The 17,214-nt window shown below is 38.5% G+C and overlaps 2 protein-coding genes across 2 annotated transcripts; one reads left to right on the top strand and one right to left on the bottom strand.

Annotated features, from left to right (window-relative positions):
- Positions 1-239: 239 nt before the first annotated feature.
- LOC113152477 (mucin-2-like) lies at positions 240-3,661 on the bottom strand (the record flags this gene model as incomplete). The annotated part of the gene is made up of 4 exons (XM_026345736.1): positions 240-1,185; positions 1,281-1,366; positions 1,724-3,612; positions 3,654-3,661. Coding segments are annotated over 4 exons (2,055 nt in total), but the record flags the coding sequence as incomplete, so codon positions are not given.
- A 4,356-nt stretch (positions 3,662-8,017) lies between these two features.
- ttc14 (tetratricopeptide repeat domain 14) lies at positions 8,018-17,214 on the top strand. The gene is made up of 12 exons (XM_026346055.1): positions 8,018-8,649; positions 9,227-9,354; positions 9,789-9,988; positions 10,251-10,335; positions 10,862-10,991; positions 11,082-11,237; positions 11,808-11,879; positions 12,008-12,127; positions 12,698-12,820; positions 13,544-13,661; positions 15,336-15,445; positions 15,571-17,214. The coding sequence occupies exons 1-12, from the start codon at positions 8,516-8,518 to the stop codon at positions 16,559-16,561; spliced, it is 2,367 nt and encodes a 788-aa protein (XP_026201840.1). The 5' UTR covers positions 8,018-8,515; the 3' UTR covers positions 16,562-17,214.

Raw genomic sequence — 17,214 nt, 5'->3', positions numbered from 1 at the left:
GATACAGATCTTAATAAATATTTTTTCCAACTATATAAAAATCTAAATCTCAGAGTTACTTTATTTTAAGAAAGATTAGAGTTAAGGAACGCTAGTGGACTTCAGATATATTTGTACTTATATTTCAATGGGGTTTAAAAACATAAAAAAATAATAATCTTGTGTGATAAGTGCTACAGTCAAGCAACACAAAAAAACAACAACATAAAAGTTAAGAAACAAAGAAAAAGCCTAGGAACTTCACAAAGAAGAATTTTTACTCACTAAATAGTAATTTTAAAAAATGTCAGCTGCAAGATTGAGAAGAAAGTCCTACACATTTTATCAGCAGGTGAAAACTGTAAAGTACTTCCTGTATAGATTTGATGGAAGAGAATAAGAAGTTGTAGACATAGATTTGGTCACAGTTAACGATCCCAAATGATTTACCCTGCTCAAATAGAGCAATAGTGAGGTGAATTCACCAAACTGGCTTAAACAAAGGGCAAAAGAAACTTCACGAAGCATTGTCCATGAAACCCATGTGATATAAACCCTCAAGAGGTTAACTTGCACATGGTGTCTTAGATGTTTTAGTGTTTTATAGGACACCATCCATCCACCTTACAAACACGTGGTGTTTTCATAATGCAGTTTTCAGAACTATGAAGATTAAACTGATTTACTGATTGTCATGAATGATCTTTTTCAGTAACACTCTTGACAGATTATTCACTTCCCTGATGTGGGGTACAGTCATCATAAACTTGGTATGAGGAACTTACCCATGTTTTTTTGCTAAACATTCCAAATGTTTGCTGACTTAAGTATAATGAGGGTAGTAAGCAAGAAACATTTATCTGTTTTCTGGTTAGTGGACTTCACTGTGATAGCCACTTCCCCAATTACACAATTATTACTGATGCCTTCAAACAGACTATCTGATGGGTTAGATGACTTGATTTGAGCCTCCCATCGTACTGTGCAAATAATTTGACACTTTATTCAAATGCACGTCTTTGCTTTTCTTTTGCGGTCTTTGCTTAAACTTTTCCTGCGTCTAGAATGCAACCCAGTGTTTGTAGATTGGAGATATTTGTTTTCCCCGCTGTTTCTGTCCATGTCCGTCTTCCACTATGTAACCTTTTGAATGCTTGTCACAGTGATCTTGTAGGAAATTCCATTTGAGAAGTGACCTTGCAAAAACTAAATGGAGAGAAAAGCAAGCACTTGCTTTATATTGTTTGTACACATTATGATTAATAATGTTGTCAAAATATTGTTTAGTTTGTTTTACATACCTGTTTAACAAGGTCAGTTATGTTTCCACTGCTGATGTCTCTAAAGGATGTGAGCCTTATCTGTAGGTGTGCCAGTGACTGTAAGCCTGCAGGGAATATTAATATACAGTATTATACACTTTTTAAGTATTTAACTGATTTCAACTGTTGTAGTCTTTGACACTTTTGCATAATTAATTAGCATTACAGTTTTCATTAGCTACATTAGTCTTGTTTACACTTTAATGCATTAACAAGTCAAATAATAATGAGTACATGTAGGTTTCTTAATGAAGCACATGCACTTTTGTACTTTGTAAAATTTTAGAGCACATACAATTTCAACTCAAGTGAAGGAATTCAGGCAAGCATTTACATTGGCTTTCTCTGGTTATGTCCACAGTGACTAAATTGAATTTAGACTTAGTCATAAACTGCAGTTACATCAGTGTAGAACAACTTGCCTTGGGGTATTGTTACTGTAGTTGCAAGAGGAGTTTGTACTGCTGCTGTTGTTGTAGTTGTTGATGTTGTGCTTGTTGTGGTTGTTGTTGGCACAGTTGTGGGATTTGGTGGTGGAGGTATGGCTGTTGGTGCTTGTGTTGTGGTTGTTGTGGTTGTTGTTGGCACAGTGGTTGTAGTTGTTGGTGCCACAGTTGTGGGATTTGGTGGTGGAGGTATGGCTGTTGGTGCTTGTGTTGTGGTTGTTGTTGGCACAGTGGTTGTAGTTGTTGGTGCCACAGTTGTGGGATTTGGTGGTGGAGTTATGGCTGTTGGTGCTTGTGTTGTGGTTGTTGTGGTTGTTGTTGGCACAGTGGTTGTAGTTGTTGGTGCTTCAGTTGTGGTAGTTGGTGGTGAAGTTGTGGTAGTTGGTGCTTCACTTGTGGTAGTTGGTGGTGGAGTTGTGGTTGTTTGAGCTTCAGTTGTGATTGTAGTTGTGGTTGTATTAGCAGATGTTTCAGTTGTGGTTGATTCAGGAGTTGAGAATGTTGATACTGTTGATACAGTTGTTGCTGTTGGTGGTTCTGTTGTGGTTATTTCAGTTGTAGTTGTTGGTGGTGGAGTAGTTGTAATTGTGATTATTGGTTCTAGACCTGTGGTTGTTGGTGCTTCAGTTGTTATTGTATCAGTTGTGGTAGTTGGTGTTTCAGGTGTGGTTGTTGATGTTTCAATTGTTGTTGTTGTTCGCGCAGCACTTGTGGTAGTTGGTGTTTCGGGTGTGGTTGTTGGTGTTTCAGTTGTCGTTGTTGTATCAGTTGTTGTTGGTGGTGTTTCAGGTGTAGTAGTTGGTGTTTCGGGTGTAGTTGTTGATGTTTCGAGTGTAGTTGTTGATGTTTCAATTGTGGTTGTTGTTGGCGTACTTGTGGTAGTTGGTGTTTCAGGTGTGGTTGTTGGTGTTTCGGGTGTGGTTGTTGGTGTTTCAGTTGTCGTTGTTGTATCAGTTGTTGTTGTTTGTGTTTCAGGTGTGGTAGTTGGTGTTTCAGTTGTGGTTGTAGTTGTTTCAATTGTGGTTGTGAATGTTTCAATTGTGGTTGTTGTTGGCGCCGCACTTGTGGTAGTTGGTGTTTCGGGTGTGGTTGTTGGTGTTTCAGTTGTTGTTGTTTCAGGTGTAGTTGTTGGTGTTTCAGGTGTGGTTGTTGATGTTTCAATTGTTGTTCTTGTTCGCGCAGCACTTGTGGTAGTTGGTGTTTCGGGTGTGGTTGTTGGTGTTTCAGTTGTCGTTGTTGTATCAGTTGTTGTTGGTGGTGTTTCAGGTGTAGTAGTTGGTGTTTCGGGTGTAGTTGTTGATGTTTCGAGTGTAGTTGTTGATGTTTCAATTGTGGTTGTTGTTGGCGTACTTGTGGTAGTTGGTGTTTCAGGTGTGGTTGTTGGTGTTTCGGGTGTGGTTGTTGGTGTTTCAGTTGTCGTTGTTGTATCAGTTGTTGTTGTTTGTGTTTCAGGTGTGGTAGTTGGTGTTTCAGTTGTGGTTGTAGTTGTTTCAATTGTGGTTGTGAATGTTTCAATTGTGGTTGTTGTTGGCGCCGCACTTGTGGTAGTTGGTGTTTCGGGTGTGGTTGTTGGTGTTTCAGTTGTTGTTGTTTCAGGTGTAGTTGTTGGTGTTTCAGGTGTGGTTGTTGATGTTTCAATTGTTGTTCTTGTTCGCGCAGCACTTGTGGTAGTTGGTGTTTCGGGTGTGGTTGTTGGTGTTTCAGTTGTCGTTGTTGTATCAGTTGTTGTTGTTTGTGTTTCAGGTGTAGTAGTTGGTGTTTCGGGTGTAGTTGTTGATGTTTCGAGTGTAGTTGTTGTTGTTTCAATTGTGGTTGTTGTTGGCGCAGCACTTGTGGTAGTTGGTGTTTCAGGTGTGGTTGTTGGTGTTTCGGGTGTGGTTGTTGGTGTTTCAGTTGTCGTTGTTGTATCAGTTGTTGTTGTTTGTGTTTCAGGTGTGGTAGTTGGTGTTTCAGTTGTGGTTGTTGGTGTTTCAGTTGTGGTTGTTGGTGTTTCAGTTGTGGTTGTTGGTGTTTCAGTTGTCGTTGTTGTATCAGTTGTTGTTGTTTGTGTTTCAGGTGTAGTAGTTGGTGTTTCGGGTGTAGTTGTTGGTGTTTCGGGTGTAGTTGTTGATGTTTCGAGTGTAGTTGTTGTTGTTTCAATTGTGGTTGTTGTTGGCGCAGCACTTGTGGTAGTTGGTGTTTCAGGTGTGGTTGTTGGTGTTTCGGGTGTGGTTGTTGGTGTTTCAGTTGTCGTTGTTGTATCAGTTGTTGTTGTTTGTGTTTCAGGTGTGGTAGTTGGTGTTTCAGTTGTGGTTGTTGGTGTTTCAGTTGTGGTTGTTGGTGTTTCAGTTGTGGTTGTTGGTGTTTCAGTTGTCGTTGTTGTATCAGTTGTTGTTGTTTGTGTTTCAGGTGTAGTAGTTGGTGTTTCGGGTGTAGTTGTTGGTGTTTCGGGTGTAGTTGTTGATGTTTCGAGTGTAGTTGTTGTTGTTTCAATTGTGGTTGTTGTTGGCGCAGCACTTGTGGTAGTTGGTGTTTCAGGTGTGGTTGTTGGTGTTTCGGGTGTGGTTGTTGGTGTTTCAGTTGTCGTTGTTGTATCAGTTGTTGTTGTTTGTGTTTCAGGTGTGGTTGTTGGTGTTTCGGGTGTGGTTGTTGGTGTTTCAGTTGTCGTTGTTGTATCAGTTGTTGTTGTTTGTGTTTCAGGTGTGGTAGTTGGTGTTTCAGTTGTGGTTGTAGTTGTTTCAATTGTGGTTGTGAATGTTTCAATTGTGGTTGTTGTTGGCGCCGCACTTGTGGTAGTTGGTGTTTCGGGTGTGGTTGTTGGTGTTTCAGTTGTCGTTGTTGATGTATCAGTTGTTGTTGTTTGCGTTTCAGGTGTGGTTGTTAGTGTTTCAGGTGTGGTTGTAGGTGTTTCAGGTGTAGTTGTTGGTGTTTCAGGTGTAGTTGTTGGTGTTTCAGGTGTAGTTATTGTTGTTTCAATTGTGGTTGTTGTTGGCGCCGCACTTGTGGTAGTTGGTGTTTCGGGTGTGGTTGTTGGTGTTTCAGTTGTCGTTGTTGTATCAGTTGTTGTTGTTTGTGTTTCAGGTGTGGTAGTTGGTGTTTCAGTTGTTATTGTATCAGTTGTGGTAGTTGGTGTTTCAGGTGTGGTTGTTGATGTTTCAATTGTTGTTGTTGTTCGCGCAGCACTTGTGGTAGTTGGTGTTTCGGGTGTGGTTGTTGGTGTTTCAGTTGTCGTTGTTGTATCAGTTGTTGTTGGTGGTGTTTCAGGTGTAGTAGTTGGTGTTTCGGGTGTAGTTGTTGATGTTTCGAGTGTAGTTGTTGATGTTTCAATTGTGGTTGTTGTTGGCGTACTTGTGGTAGTTGGTGTTTCAGGTGTGGTTGTTGGTGTTTCGGGTGTGGTTGTTGGTGTTTCAGTTGTCGTTGTTGTATCAGTTGTTGTTGTTTGTGTTTCAGGTGTGGTAGTTGGTGTTTCAGTTGTGGTTGTAGTTGTTTCAATTGTGGTTGTGAATGTTTCAATTGTGGTTGTTGTTGGCGTCGCACTTGTGGTAGTTGGTGTTTCGGGTGTGGTTGTTGGTGTTTCAGTTGTTGTTGTAGATGCTTCAGTTGTCGTTGTTGATGTATCAGTTGTTGTTGTTTGCGTTTCAGGTGTGGTTGTTGGTGTTTCAGGTGTGGTTGTTGGTGTTTCAGTTGTCGTTGTTGGTGTTTCTGTTGTGGTTGTTGGTGTTTCAGTTGTCGTTGTTGGTGTTTCTGTTGTGGTTGTTGGTGTTTCAGTTGTCGTTGTTGGTGTTTCAGTTGTCGTTGTTGATGTATCAGTTGTTGTTGTTTGCGTTTCAGGTGTGGTTGTTGGTGTTTCAGATGTAGTTGTTGGTGCTTCAGTTGTCGTTGTTGGTGTTTCTGTTGTGGTTGTTGGTTCTCCAGTTGCATTTGTCGACACTTCAGTTGTAGTTGTTGTTGTTTCAGTTGTTATTGTATTTGTTAGTACTTCATTTGCAGTTGTTTCAGCTGTGATTAGGACAACAGTTGTCATTTAAACAGCCATAGTGGAATTTTAGTTATGTAGTGATATCACATTTCTAAATAATGCAAAATATTTTAAGTTCAGCTGTCAATTTTTATTTATGTTATTGTAAACAGCTGAAACTACTCAGAAATTAATGGTGTTTAAAATTTATGTAAATATCAGGGAAAAGTCAGTTGTACTTTTTAAATGTCAAATGTATACCCCAGAATAAACATAATGCATAAACATGCATTTAATATTTTTTCTTTTTGATATGTGTTAAGCTGCTAGTATGATTCTATATATCGTGATCCAAACAACAAAAAACAGGCATAGCAACTTAGAAAATATTAATTATATGACATAATTAAAACTTACATTGTCCACATGATGCATGAAAATATCCAAATAAAAATATCAAACAAAATACTTTTTTCTCCATTGCGAGTGGTGTTGCCTCTCGGTGCTCCAGGTGCAGACAAGTAGTTTGTCTGTGATTGCATTTAGCACTTGGTGAATTGCTCCTCCCCTGGCTGTAAGGGGAGTGACAGATAGTGTGGCTACCTAACCTGAAAAACTGGGCATGTTCACAAGGCAGATAATATACTGTATGTTAACCAAATATAGGAAAACTAAATCATAAATTTAAGAAAGACATATCAGGGAAGTATTGATTTAAATGGTGAATCAATAATTACAGTTGCGGCCAATAGTTACGTCTTAGTAGACTATCAATTTATAATTAAGTACATTTATAAATTTCTAACTAATATCTAATTACAGTATATCAGCACTTGGGTAATTTGGGAATGGATAAAACTGCGACACACACACACACACACACACACACACACACACACACACACACACACACACACACGCACACACACATATATGTGTGTGTACATAAGACAGATCAATCAACATTTTAAATTCACTTAATAAGATCATGCAGAACTGAATGACCTGTTTGTCTGTAATAGGTCAGAAAATATTTTATGTTTTTACAAGTAATACAGTACAGATGTATGCTATTATGACTGGAAGCCAAACACTGAAACCTGGACATTTTTGGTAGGCGCTGATATTTGGATCTATATGGTATTAGAACTGCTTTAGCTGGTAGTTCTTAAACCTGTGGAATTCAGTAGGAGGAAAGTTATGTCATTTTCAACAGGATGAACTTTCCCTAGTTAAAATAACTTAAAGCTAAACCCTTACTGGAAGTCCTCGTCAATGCTGTCAAACAGGTTCCTTATTTATCAGGCAACTCATCCTCCTGTGTTCACAATACTTTTTGGAATATGATTTCAAACTCTATTCTATGTTGCAACCAACTGCAAATTCCAGACTCATCTCTCATTTAAAATAATGCAAGTATATGTATACAGTATTACAACATAATGCATATTTATCTGTATAAAGAATTAACTGGAACATTTTCTATATTTTATATTTGTATCTTAAATGGTTTTGTACATTATACATGCATTCATTTAGTGACCTGTTCTCAAATCCTTAATATAATATTTATAGCTATCCATATACAACTGATGCTAATAGTGTGTATTTAGAGTGTTGCTTAAACAGGTGGAACTGTGGTATTTTTGCTGATAAATGCTGATACTGACATGATGCTGATATATTTTTAACAAACAAGTCTGTAAACAGACCCACAGATGGATAATGTAGTTGTCAGATCGCTTTGCCTTGTACCTTGTATCTCACTTGTAAGTTGCTTTGGATAGAGCTATAAACTTTTTTTTATAAATCTTAGTCACATCATATTTTTCCTAAACTGCTTTTAAAATGTATACGGTGAATTGAACAATAAAAAAGAAGATTTCCCTTTGCGTGCTTGTAGAACTCACAGCTTTAATGTATCTTTGAGTATGGTGGTGCAAAAATAAATCACACTCTGTGTAGATTCTATATTCAGAGCATTGTTATAAATTAGAAAATAACAGGGACACAAAAGTTTGATGCCTAAGATAAAACCCATATGAACAACATGTGAACTCAGCTTTAAAAATAAAACTATCAATAATCAAGCTACATTTGCACATTTTACTATTTTTCAACATTCAAACCCTCCTGGAACAAATTGTTATATAAGCCATTTTAGTCCTGTCCTTAATTAGCCATTTAAATGTATTATATCTACACAAATTATTATATTTCTTAGTTCATAACAAACAGACACACAAAGAATCACATCGCTGGACACTATGGTTCCTAGATGTAGCTTGTTTCTCCGGACACTTTCAACGTAACACACATTGCGCATGCTCACTTGTTCGTTGCTACAGGCTGTGCTGAACATTTATTTAGGAGTTGAGTCAACGTTAGCTGCTGCAGCTAAGTATCTATAAACAAAGCAGTTGTTGAGTTTGGAAAGTGGAAGAACTTAACATACGTGAAATTATCGGGACATTTGGGTATTCTTGCGAAGATAAAAAGTTTTAACGTGCAGGAATGTGAAGCATGACGAACTAGCGTGTTGCTAACTGTTAGCTAGTTAACCTACGTAGAGCAACGCTGTTTTCTAACTTATCTCTACGAAACAGTGTTTATCATTCTTTTCTTTAAATGACTTCATATGTTTTAATTTATGCACAAAACTGGTGAATGATGCGTCCAAAGTTGTGAAAGTAATCTGTGTAACGTTCATGCAAGACAAATAAGTCATATTCCCTAAATTCTGCTAAGAGCTAACCCGAAGCCAGTGGTAACTAACATGTGCAGCGTTTGACTTGTACAATAATGTGAATTTAAAACTGTAAAAGCACAAAATGGACAGAGACTTGTTGAGACAGTGTTTGACATATCACGGAGAGGCGCTGTTCAACAAATTGAAATGTGAACAAACGGAAAACCCAGACTTTCAAGCTGTGGTGTCTGAACTGTGCAAGGCCACGTATGAAAGGTAAGTTACACACACTCAATGTAATGCAAACACTCACAGATAATTCATCTTTGCATGTATGTATATGGTGTGTACTCTTAAATGTATTATTTAAAGCTTGTATAAAGTTTTCACTTTAACACTGGATCACACATCCTGCTTTAATTTGATCTCTTTTGTTGCATTTGCATCATATTTTCAACCCTTTATCTGTGGACTCAATGTTTTTTAAAGTCCCACATTTAACTTGGTGGCTTAAATCTACCTTAATGAGCACTAGATTAAACATGTTTTCAACAGGCAATCTGTTAGTTTATTTGTTAATGAACAGTATTTAGCCTGTCAGCTGTCTGAAAGTAGTAAAACATGCCTTTTACAATTTCCTCTTGTCCAATCTGACAGCTTTGAAGTGTGGGTGGAGTTTTAAATCCAGTGACATTTAACAAAAAATCTTCACATTTGAGAACCTGGAACCACTTAATTGCTTGATTAAAAACAAAAAATTAAAATGACTAAAAACAGTTAGTGGGACTTAAACCTATTCTCTAAAGATATTTCTTTAGAGAGCTTCTGCTGAATGGGTTTGTTTCATGTGTAGCAAGGGTGAAGGGCAGGGCAACCCCCTCGTGGAGCAGTTTATTGCCAGGAAGGCAGACATCCTGTTCTGTCCAGCATGGAAGACTGCCACTGTCCAAGAAGAGGAACACGAGGAGGAGGAGGGTGGAGGTCAGTGTTGTTTTCACCACACTAAGATGTAATTTTAAAGGGTATGTCCACATTACTGAAACATTACACACAGCCAAACATAGATAAGCAGCCCAAAATCCAAAGCACAATTGGCATTATTACTTAAAGATTTGATTATCAAAAGAGTTCATAATAATTCTAATTAATTCTATGTTGATGATGATGATTATAATGATAATAATGATGATGCAAGTGGCTATCCTGACGTTAACCTGAAGAATGAAATGCTTTATTTGTGAGGGAAAACACCAGCATAGTGTTGACAGGTTGGAAAACCTAAGAGAAAAGTAATAATGTAATATAATATAAGTACAGTATGTAATATAAGTAATGAATTAATATAATATGGCCATATCCTCAGTGAATTTAGGGCTGATCTAACGAAACATATCTTTCTGCCTGTGTTTTCCCAGAGCCCTATGCCATCATGCCACCGTTGGAGTTATTTATGGAGGTGTCCTATGATGAGAGACGAGCCATGCTGTACAGGGACTTGGAAAAAGGAGACATAGTGGTGGGGAGGATCAACAATATTAGAGAATATGGCTTCTTTCTCACTCTGCTGTGCGTGGCAGGAGGATTGAAGAGGGACATAGAAGACCTAGAGTTGTCGGTAAGTATAACCATCATCATTTATCTTATGAAATAAGACCAAACATTGCATGTCTGTACCTTAGTCTAAGGTGTTCAGTGTTAGTTTTAATATGATAAATGTTATGTAATCTGTTTCAACCTTGTCCAACAACTTAGATCCTCCTTCCTTCTTCTCTCTCATCTCACCAAATCTTTTCTGATTCTACACTCTATATCACACTTTCCTTTAAAATAAAATCAGTTTATTTTTTAAATATATTTTGTCTTTTTTCTACACTCAGGCTCTTTGTCATGTCAGAGAAATTCCCTCCACTTGCAGCCATGATGATCCTCTTTCCTACTACCAGATTGGGGACTTCATCAGAGGTTAGTGTCTCAGTTTGCTTCATCTTTACAGCCTGTGTGTTCACAGGGGTCACAGCCAGACTTGAGTTCATTTAGATTAACTTGGCTGCTTTTCACAAACGTACTTGTCTCAGCTTTTGCCTGTGCACCATCTGAGGTAACCTCACCTCACAGTTCACCACACTGTCAAATTAAACTTATTGCCTTGTAATCATGATCCTTGCCACAATGCCAACCTTTCATGTAAACTCTTCAAGCCTTGTAATATAAAACACTGTACACAGTTTTGGTGTCTGATATACTTTCCAAGTCATATCTGTTTCTCAAACTCATTATTATTATTATTATCTTACCAGTACCTGAATCAACCAATTCAGCACTTTCACACCAGCTGAAATGTGAATAACTTTCTCTTGTCAAATCTTATTTTATGATGACCACGTGTTAAAAAGTTAGTTACACTTACTAATCAGATTGAAATCTCTCTATTGTTACGACAAAAAAAAAGCTATTCTCCTAATCTCTGTGGTTCTCTCTTGCTCTATAGCTGGAGTGAAAGACATTGACCGCTACCAGGAGAAAATCACAGTGTCCCTCCACCAAACCTCTCTTTCGACTAGCTTGGAGCACATCAAACTGGGAGTCATTACGCGGGAGGAGCTGCCTGTACACTACAGGTAACAGCACAACATGATAAAACTAAACACAGTAAAATATTCAACACTAAACTAAACTCTGAACAAACACACTTTATTTTCTTCTTTCAGTCGCAGTGTTCGTGCAGCCAGTGACTCCAGTGAGACATACCAGTGTATATTGAGTAGTTGCCATGGATACCATAACCCTTCCGTAGTGGATTACTTGCTGGAAAAGGTGGGAGTTAGCGACACCCACCCACCGTCAATGATGAGAGGTTTACAGAGGTATAACTTGCTTTCCAACAAATCGTTAAAGCTGCTTAAATAATGTTTTATTGTTGTTTTTTTACAGCCGCACTCTTGACTGAGTTCTCTGACTCACTTGAGTGACAATAGCACGAGATGGCTTTACAGACAATGAATAGAAATACATGTAGCTTACAGGAATTAACTCCTTTAAATATGTAGGTCAAGGTTAGGGTTGGTTATTATAACGTCTCTGCACAAATGCCAAACATCAACACAGGTTTATTCATGTTCACGCAATTGTAGATGCAGATGCAGATGCAGATGCAGTGAAGTGTGCTGTATGCAAATTGCATGACAAAAACACATTGATTTGCCAGTTGAGCAATTCATTGAAATTTGAATTATGACACCGTCCATAGTGCTGAATAAATGTTTTAATTATTAAAATACAACTAAGTTCCTGTTCATTTGTGTGTAAATTCACATCATTTGAGTATTTTTGTGACGCTGTGAGGGCTGACAAAAAAAAAGGAAGCCTGTGAAGTTGAAGGTTCCTCTTTGATGGCCACTAAACTTCTTACATGCCTCTCTTCTTCTTATTCACAGTAAACTCTTCCAACAGGAGGATTTTGCTTCTGCTATCAGAAAGAAACAGTCTGCATCCTGGGCCTTGAAGTGGTAATGCTCCACTGTTTTGTTATAACTGTTCCATAGAAAATATAGGGGTTTAGTCGTCTTTCTCTTCATTTGCATCTTCTGACTTGACATCTGTTTATTTAACATCCAGCACGTCTTTGTTTTCTCAGTGTCCGTGCAGGTGTGGACCATTTCAAACATGGTCGCCATGTGGAAGCCATGAATGAATATAACAAAGCCTTGGAGATCGACACTAATAATGTAGAAGCGTTGGTAGCACGGGGAGCTCTGTGAGTTGACTCTTAGTCATGAAACCTATTTTTGAAGTTATTATACTGTATGATATTATAGAAGAAATTTACCTGTAGAGGTATAAGTAGCCATGCATGCATCGTATGTTCGTGTTTGACCTCGCAAGCCATCTACTTGTAGTATTTTTAGATTTGAGCATGTCATTTTTACGTCAAACTAAATATAAAATTGAAAGAAGCTGGTAGCACTGACAAAGAATGCCTTGGACAAAGACAGTGCATTCAATCTTATTGACTTTCTGGTAAGTATAACTACAATAACACATTCCAGTCCTTGCTTTGGAATCTGATGAAGCACTGATGAATAACAGAAAAAGAATGCATTTATGCGTTATATAACAGATAAAAACTACCTAGCATATACTTGTTGCCTGTTTTATTTAAACAGGCAATATAAACTTTAAAGCCCCCCTGTATGAAATAGTAATAAACATAAAAGGCTGACACAATGAAAATGTCAGAGAAAATAACTATTTTTCTTACTTTTCATTGGTTAAATTCTTACTTTCCATAGTTTTTTTGCCAATCGTCTATTTCCTTCATTGTCAGGTATGCTAACAAAGGGAGCTTCTTGAAGGCTATTACAGACTTTGAACTGGCTCTTGAAAACTGCCCAGACCACCGAAATGCCAAGAAGTACCTCTGCCAGACGCTGGTCGAGAGAGGACAACAGTAAGCAGTTCTGGCTTTTACCTCGTGTGTTGACGTAGATAACAGTTGCACTAAAAGGAATCCATCTGTCCTGATCTGTAACATTTGATGTACTGACATGTGTATGTTGTAATCAGGGATCTATGTATTTGATATTGATCTTGCAGAGTTTTCTAAGTAAAAAAACATCTGCTTAAATTACTTGATTGAGTTTTAATGAGCTTGTCAGATAGTGATTACTCCAGGGAGTGTAAGAAGCTCCACTTTTGTTTTATGTTAAGTTCATACAAGGTCAGGTTCAGTGCCAGCGCTGTTGTTAAGGTACGTCATAACACAGGAGGAATGTTTTCTTTGTAGCCACAAAGAAACTGAAAGTCAGGCTGGTGCTTTTAACTACAGGGCTTTTGTTTTATATTTCCCTCACAGCTTAATTTTATTTTCCTTCTTATATGCAGCTGTGGGTAATTTACCTTCACCTCTGCTGCTTCTAAGTACATATTTAAAGAAAACTAGTATCATTTCTAGTCCCTTTTTAAACTTTTTGTACTTTTACACAATTGTAATTATATTTAGCAGACAGCAAAATCCTTTCCCACGCTCAGTTAATACTACTCCAATACTCAATTAATGACATAAGAATGACAAAAATGCTGCTTTGCAGCAAAGAGCATTAGCTGGTTTGCTTTGTTCTCATCGTCAAAAGTCAAATTCAAGACCACAGCGTTTATTTGTGTGTGCATCTAGGCTTGAAGGACAGGAGAAACTAGTCACAGCAGAAGGGCTGTACAGGAGAGCTCTCTCTCTGGATGGCTCCAACCCTGAGGCACAGGAGGCTCTGCACAAGATCACAGACACTATACAGGTGAGTGGGGCACAATACACGCCTTGGTTTCAGGAGGGTTGGCAGATGCACTGTGTGCGTATTGTAGGCTTAACTGTCAAAGCACATGACAACAATACTGGGTGAATCAAAGCTTTGTTTGGCTTCTACACTGATCAGCCAAATCATTAAAACCATTGACATTTCAAGTAAATCACATTAATTATCTAATTACAATAGCAAAAGTTCTTGGAAATAGGGTGTCGCAGGCAAGAAATAAGGGCAAGGCGAGGATTAAGGTGCCAGCAGAACGTTGATAGGGTTTAATAAGTTTGGGTGTTTCACCTTAATCAGGTGAATCAATAAGGAGGCGAGACAACTCCGCTCCAGTTATTGTCCAATCGCAGCTAAGAAATATGGGTCAAACAGGTTCAATTGAAACTTGAGATTAATTGGTTATGATTACCTAAAGATCAAGGCAAAATATTCCAACATGAACTTTTTGTGTGTATGTAGTAACATACACACGTCAACTCTGACTCTGCTTAAGTTGCGATATTTTTTAAATAAAAAGCAGTGAATGGTTTCGTTTATTTTTATATGTAGGATCTTTAACTGCTCATTAAAACAACAACACATAGTTGTGGTTCCTTTTCTTTCTGTCTGTTTTGAGAACAATGGTAATGAGGCAAAACAATTTCCCTCTGGAATCAATAAAGTGTTTTGAATGTTGAATTGAATCTTGAATAGCATAACATTTCTTTTTTCTTCATTACCACTTTCACTACGTGCTTAAAGCTGTATAGATTTGGGACATATCATGGTAAAGGTTTAACCTATACAGGAATACAGGTGTTGCTCTAAATAAGTGACAAAAGGTTCAAGCCTGTGTGGCAAAGATGAGTAATTCAAGAAGCTTTATCGTCATTCCATAATAGAGACCGAAGGTGGACTGAAATGTTGTTCTTCTGGTTCCAGGGTGTAACATAGGGCATGAAAATATGAGTTCATTAAATTTTAAAACACAAAAGATAATATCACCCTCTAAACAACATGATAAAACATGATAAAACACAGTATCAGAGATGGTAGAAATAATATACATGAAAGCAGAGTCATGTTGAAATGTAACGTGGATGCATAAACATACTGTACTCACAAAATGTTTATACTGTGGTTTGTAATACTGATGAAGTGTTTTGGTGTCTGTGTGTGTATCTGCGACCCTGGGACTCTGCCCTTTAACCCTCCGACTGCCACGGCTTTGTGACCTGACCTGACTCGTGGGTGTGAAAATAAATAAACTGCACAATCGACTCCTCCTCTGGAAACTGGTGTGCGCCGAAATACGGTAACACTGAAACCCTCTCTGTCTAAACGTGGAACAAATGTGCGTTCTTATCTACTTATCTCTGCTCGCACCTCTGTCTACATGGATCACACCACTCTGTGTGTGGTAAATCATGTCCTTCTCCATATACTTCAATCATCTTTTCATATGTGGGTTGTCATTGTGACATTTCTTTGTCCTTGTCAAACACCGCTCTATTCCATACTTCTCACTCTGCCATGAATCATGAATACATAAATGACTGAATGTCACATTTGGGCTTCCTGTTGCATGCCATGGGTTATGGTGTGCATGTGTTTGAATATATTTCTCTGGGTTTTTGGCCTTGCCTTGCTTTGCCTTGCCTTTGCTCGACGGCTGTAAAGAAATCTATTCGCCTGCGAGAAGAAGCGCTTGCCAATGAGCAGGTGAAAGCTCCGAGCAAGCAGACGACCAGCGCTGAGAAATTGCGTAAGATCTTAAAAGAAGAGAGGAGGTGAGTTGTCTCTAATCTTTTCAAGTTATGACAGGTAAACACCGGATGCTACCTGTAGCTTCTAATAAATAAAAAGCAGCTGTTGGATCAGAATCAGATGATCAGTGGATCTCCGTTTTCCTTAGGATGAAAAAAAAGCGGAAGAGGTCGGCCTCTTCCTCTTCATCATCCTCCACTTCCTCCGGAAGCTCCTCCTCTTCATCCTCTCGCAGGAGGTCTAAAAAGAAGAAAAAGAAGAGGAAGAGATCTGAGCGTGGGAGTAAACGGCATCGTAGGATCTCCTCGAGGGAGAGCAGGAAGAGTGAGGAGGGTAAGAGAGAGAAAGAAAAGAAAGAAAAGGATCAGGATGAGGATGAGGTGGAGTGGTATCCTGCACCTCCCAACACCTCTGCCACCTTTCTCAATCAGAAGGGAGGTCCGGGGTTTGGAGAGAGGGATGAGGGGAAGGATGCAGAAGAAAAAAGGATCTGTCAGCTGTATTCTTTGTCAGCAGCATCGGAGGATGAAGAGTCTGACTCCTCACGTAGAGAAAGAAAGAGAAGAGGCACAGAAGACAGCAGGACAAAGAGAAGGAAAAACAGTCAGAGTAGAAGTCCAGAAAGAGAGGAGAGGAGGAGCAAGAGTAGAGAAAGAAGGGACAAGAGCAGGGAGAGAAGGAAGGACAACAATAGAAGAGACAGCGACTCTAAGAGACGAAGTAGCTTAGACGAGAATAGAAAACGAAGAGTTTCCTGCTCGTCAGCTGAGTCTGGGTATTCACGGAAATCGAGTTTCCGATCAGAATATTCAGCAAAATCCGGTTCTGCTTTGAGGATGAGGCATGACTCATCGAAGAGGAACTCCTTCGATGGTGGTAGGTATGAGAACAGAGAGAAGGAGGAAACTTGTGAGCTGGAGGAGGTGAAAAGAGTCAGTGAAAGTAGAGAGGAAGAGAGCAGCAGGTCAGACAGAGGACACCGTAAAAGATCAGAAAGTGCTGGAGATCGTACCGAACACGCTGGTGTGACCTCGGTGCAAGACGAGAGACTTAAAAAAGACCTTCCTGCTAACCTGCTGGATATTTTCAATCAGATTGCTCAGTTTGAGAAGAAGAAAGGAGCCGGGCCAAAAAAATAACTCAACTAAGTTCATCTGAAATATGCCAAATACAAGTGCTGTGAAAAAGCAACCTAGTCGGATAAAATGGATGCTTGTACAATAAATGTGTTCTCTGAACTACACCTGAAAATGGCCCAATGTGTTGCTGATTGAATGTAAATTACCTTAAGTGTTAGAAGTCAATTTTCTTTGAAATTTCTTTATTTTTAATGGACAACTTATGGCCTGTTAGCAGTTGTAGGAATTGCTGGATAGAAACTGGTCAAAATGTATAAAAATATTCACGTGAATGAGTTAAAACTACAATTAAATGTAGGGAAATACTGTCTTACTATATTTATCCTAATGAAGTGAAAATATGGTGTTATTGTTAGTGTTGAACATAAAAACCAGCTAAAGCATGTCATACCTTCCTATGTAGAGGCTCATTTGCATGTACATTTTGACAAGTTATTACATTATTCAGCTTCTCTTACATTGCTGCAGACTTTAAGATACCTGTCTGAAGTTTACTTAGACAATTGTGCCAATTTCTTTATTGTTTCTATGATTTCAATATTTTCCCACACAACTGGACTGTTAGTACTGCAGTACTTTACACAGTACACATTGAAGTTATATTCCATCGCATTCTCTCCTGTAGTAAACTCAATAAAGGATTTTAAATGAAA

This window comes from Anabas testudineus, chromosome 4, assembly GCF_900324465.2.
Source record: "Anabas testudineus chromosome 4, fAnaTes1.2, whole genome shotgun sequence".
NCBI lineage: Eukaryota > Metazoa > Chordata > Actinopteri > Anabantiformes > Anabantidae > Anabas > Anabas testudineus.
This window is presented reverse-complemented; position numbering and strand designations above follow the sequence as displayed.

Coding starts and splice junctions, on each gene's coding strand:
- ttc14 (XM_026346055.1), top strand. CDS start 8,516: ATGGACAGAGACTTGTTGAGACAGTGTTTGACATATCACGGAGAGGCG. Junction 11,238..11,807: donor ATGATGAGAGGTTTACAGAG/GTATAACTTGCT, acceptor TCTTATTCACAG/TAAACTCTTCCAACAGGAGG. Junction 11,880..12,007: donor GCATCCTGGGCCTTGAAGTG/GTAATGCTCCAC, acceptor TTGTTTTCTCAG/TGTCCGTGCAGGTGTGGACC.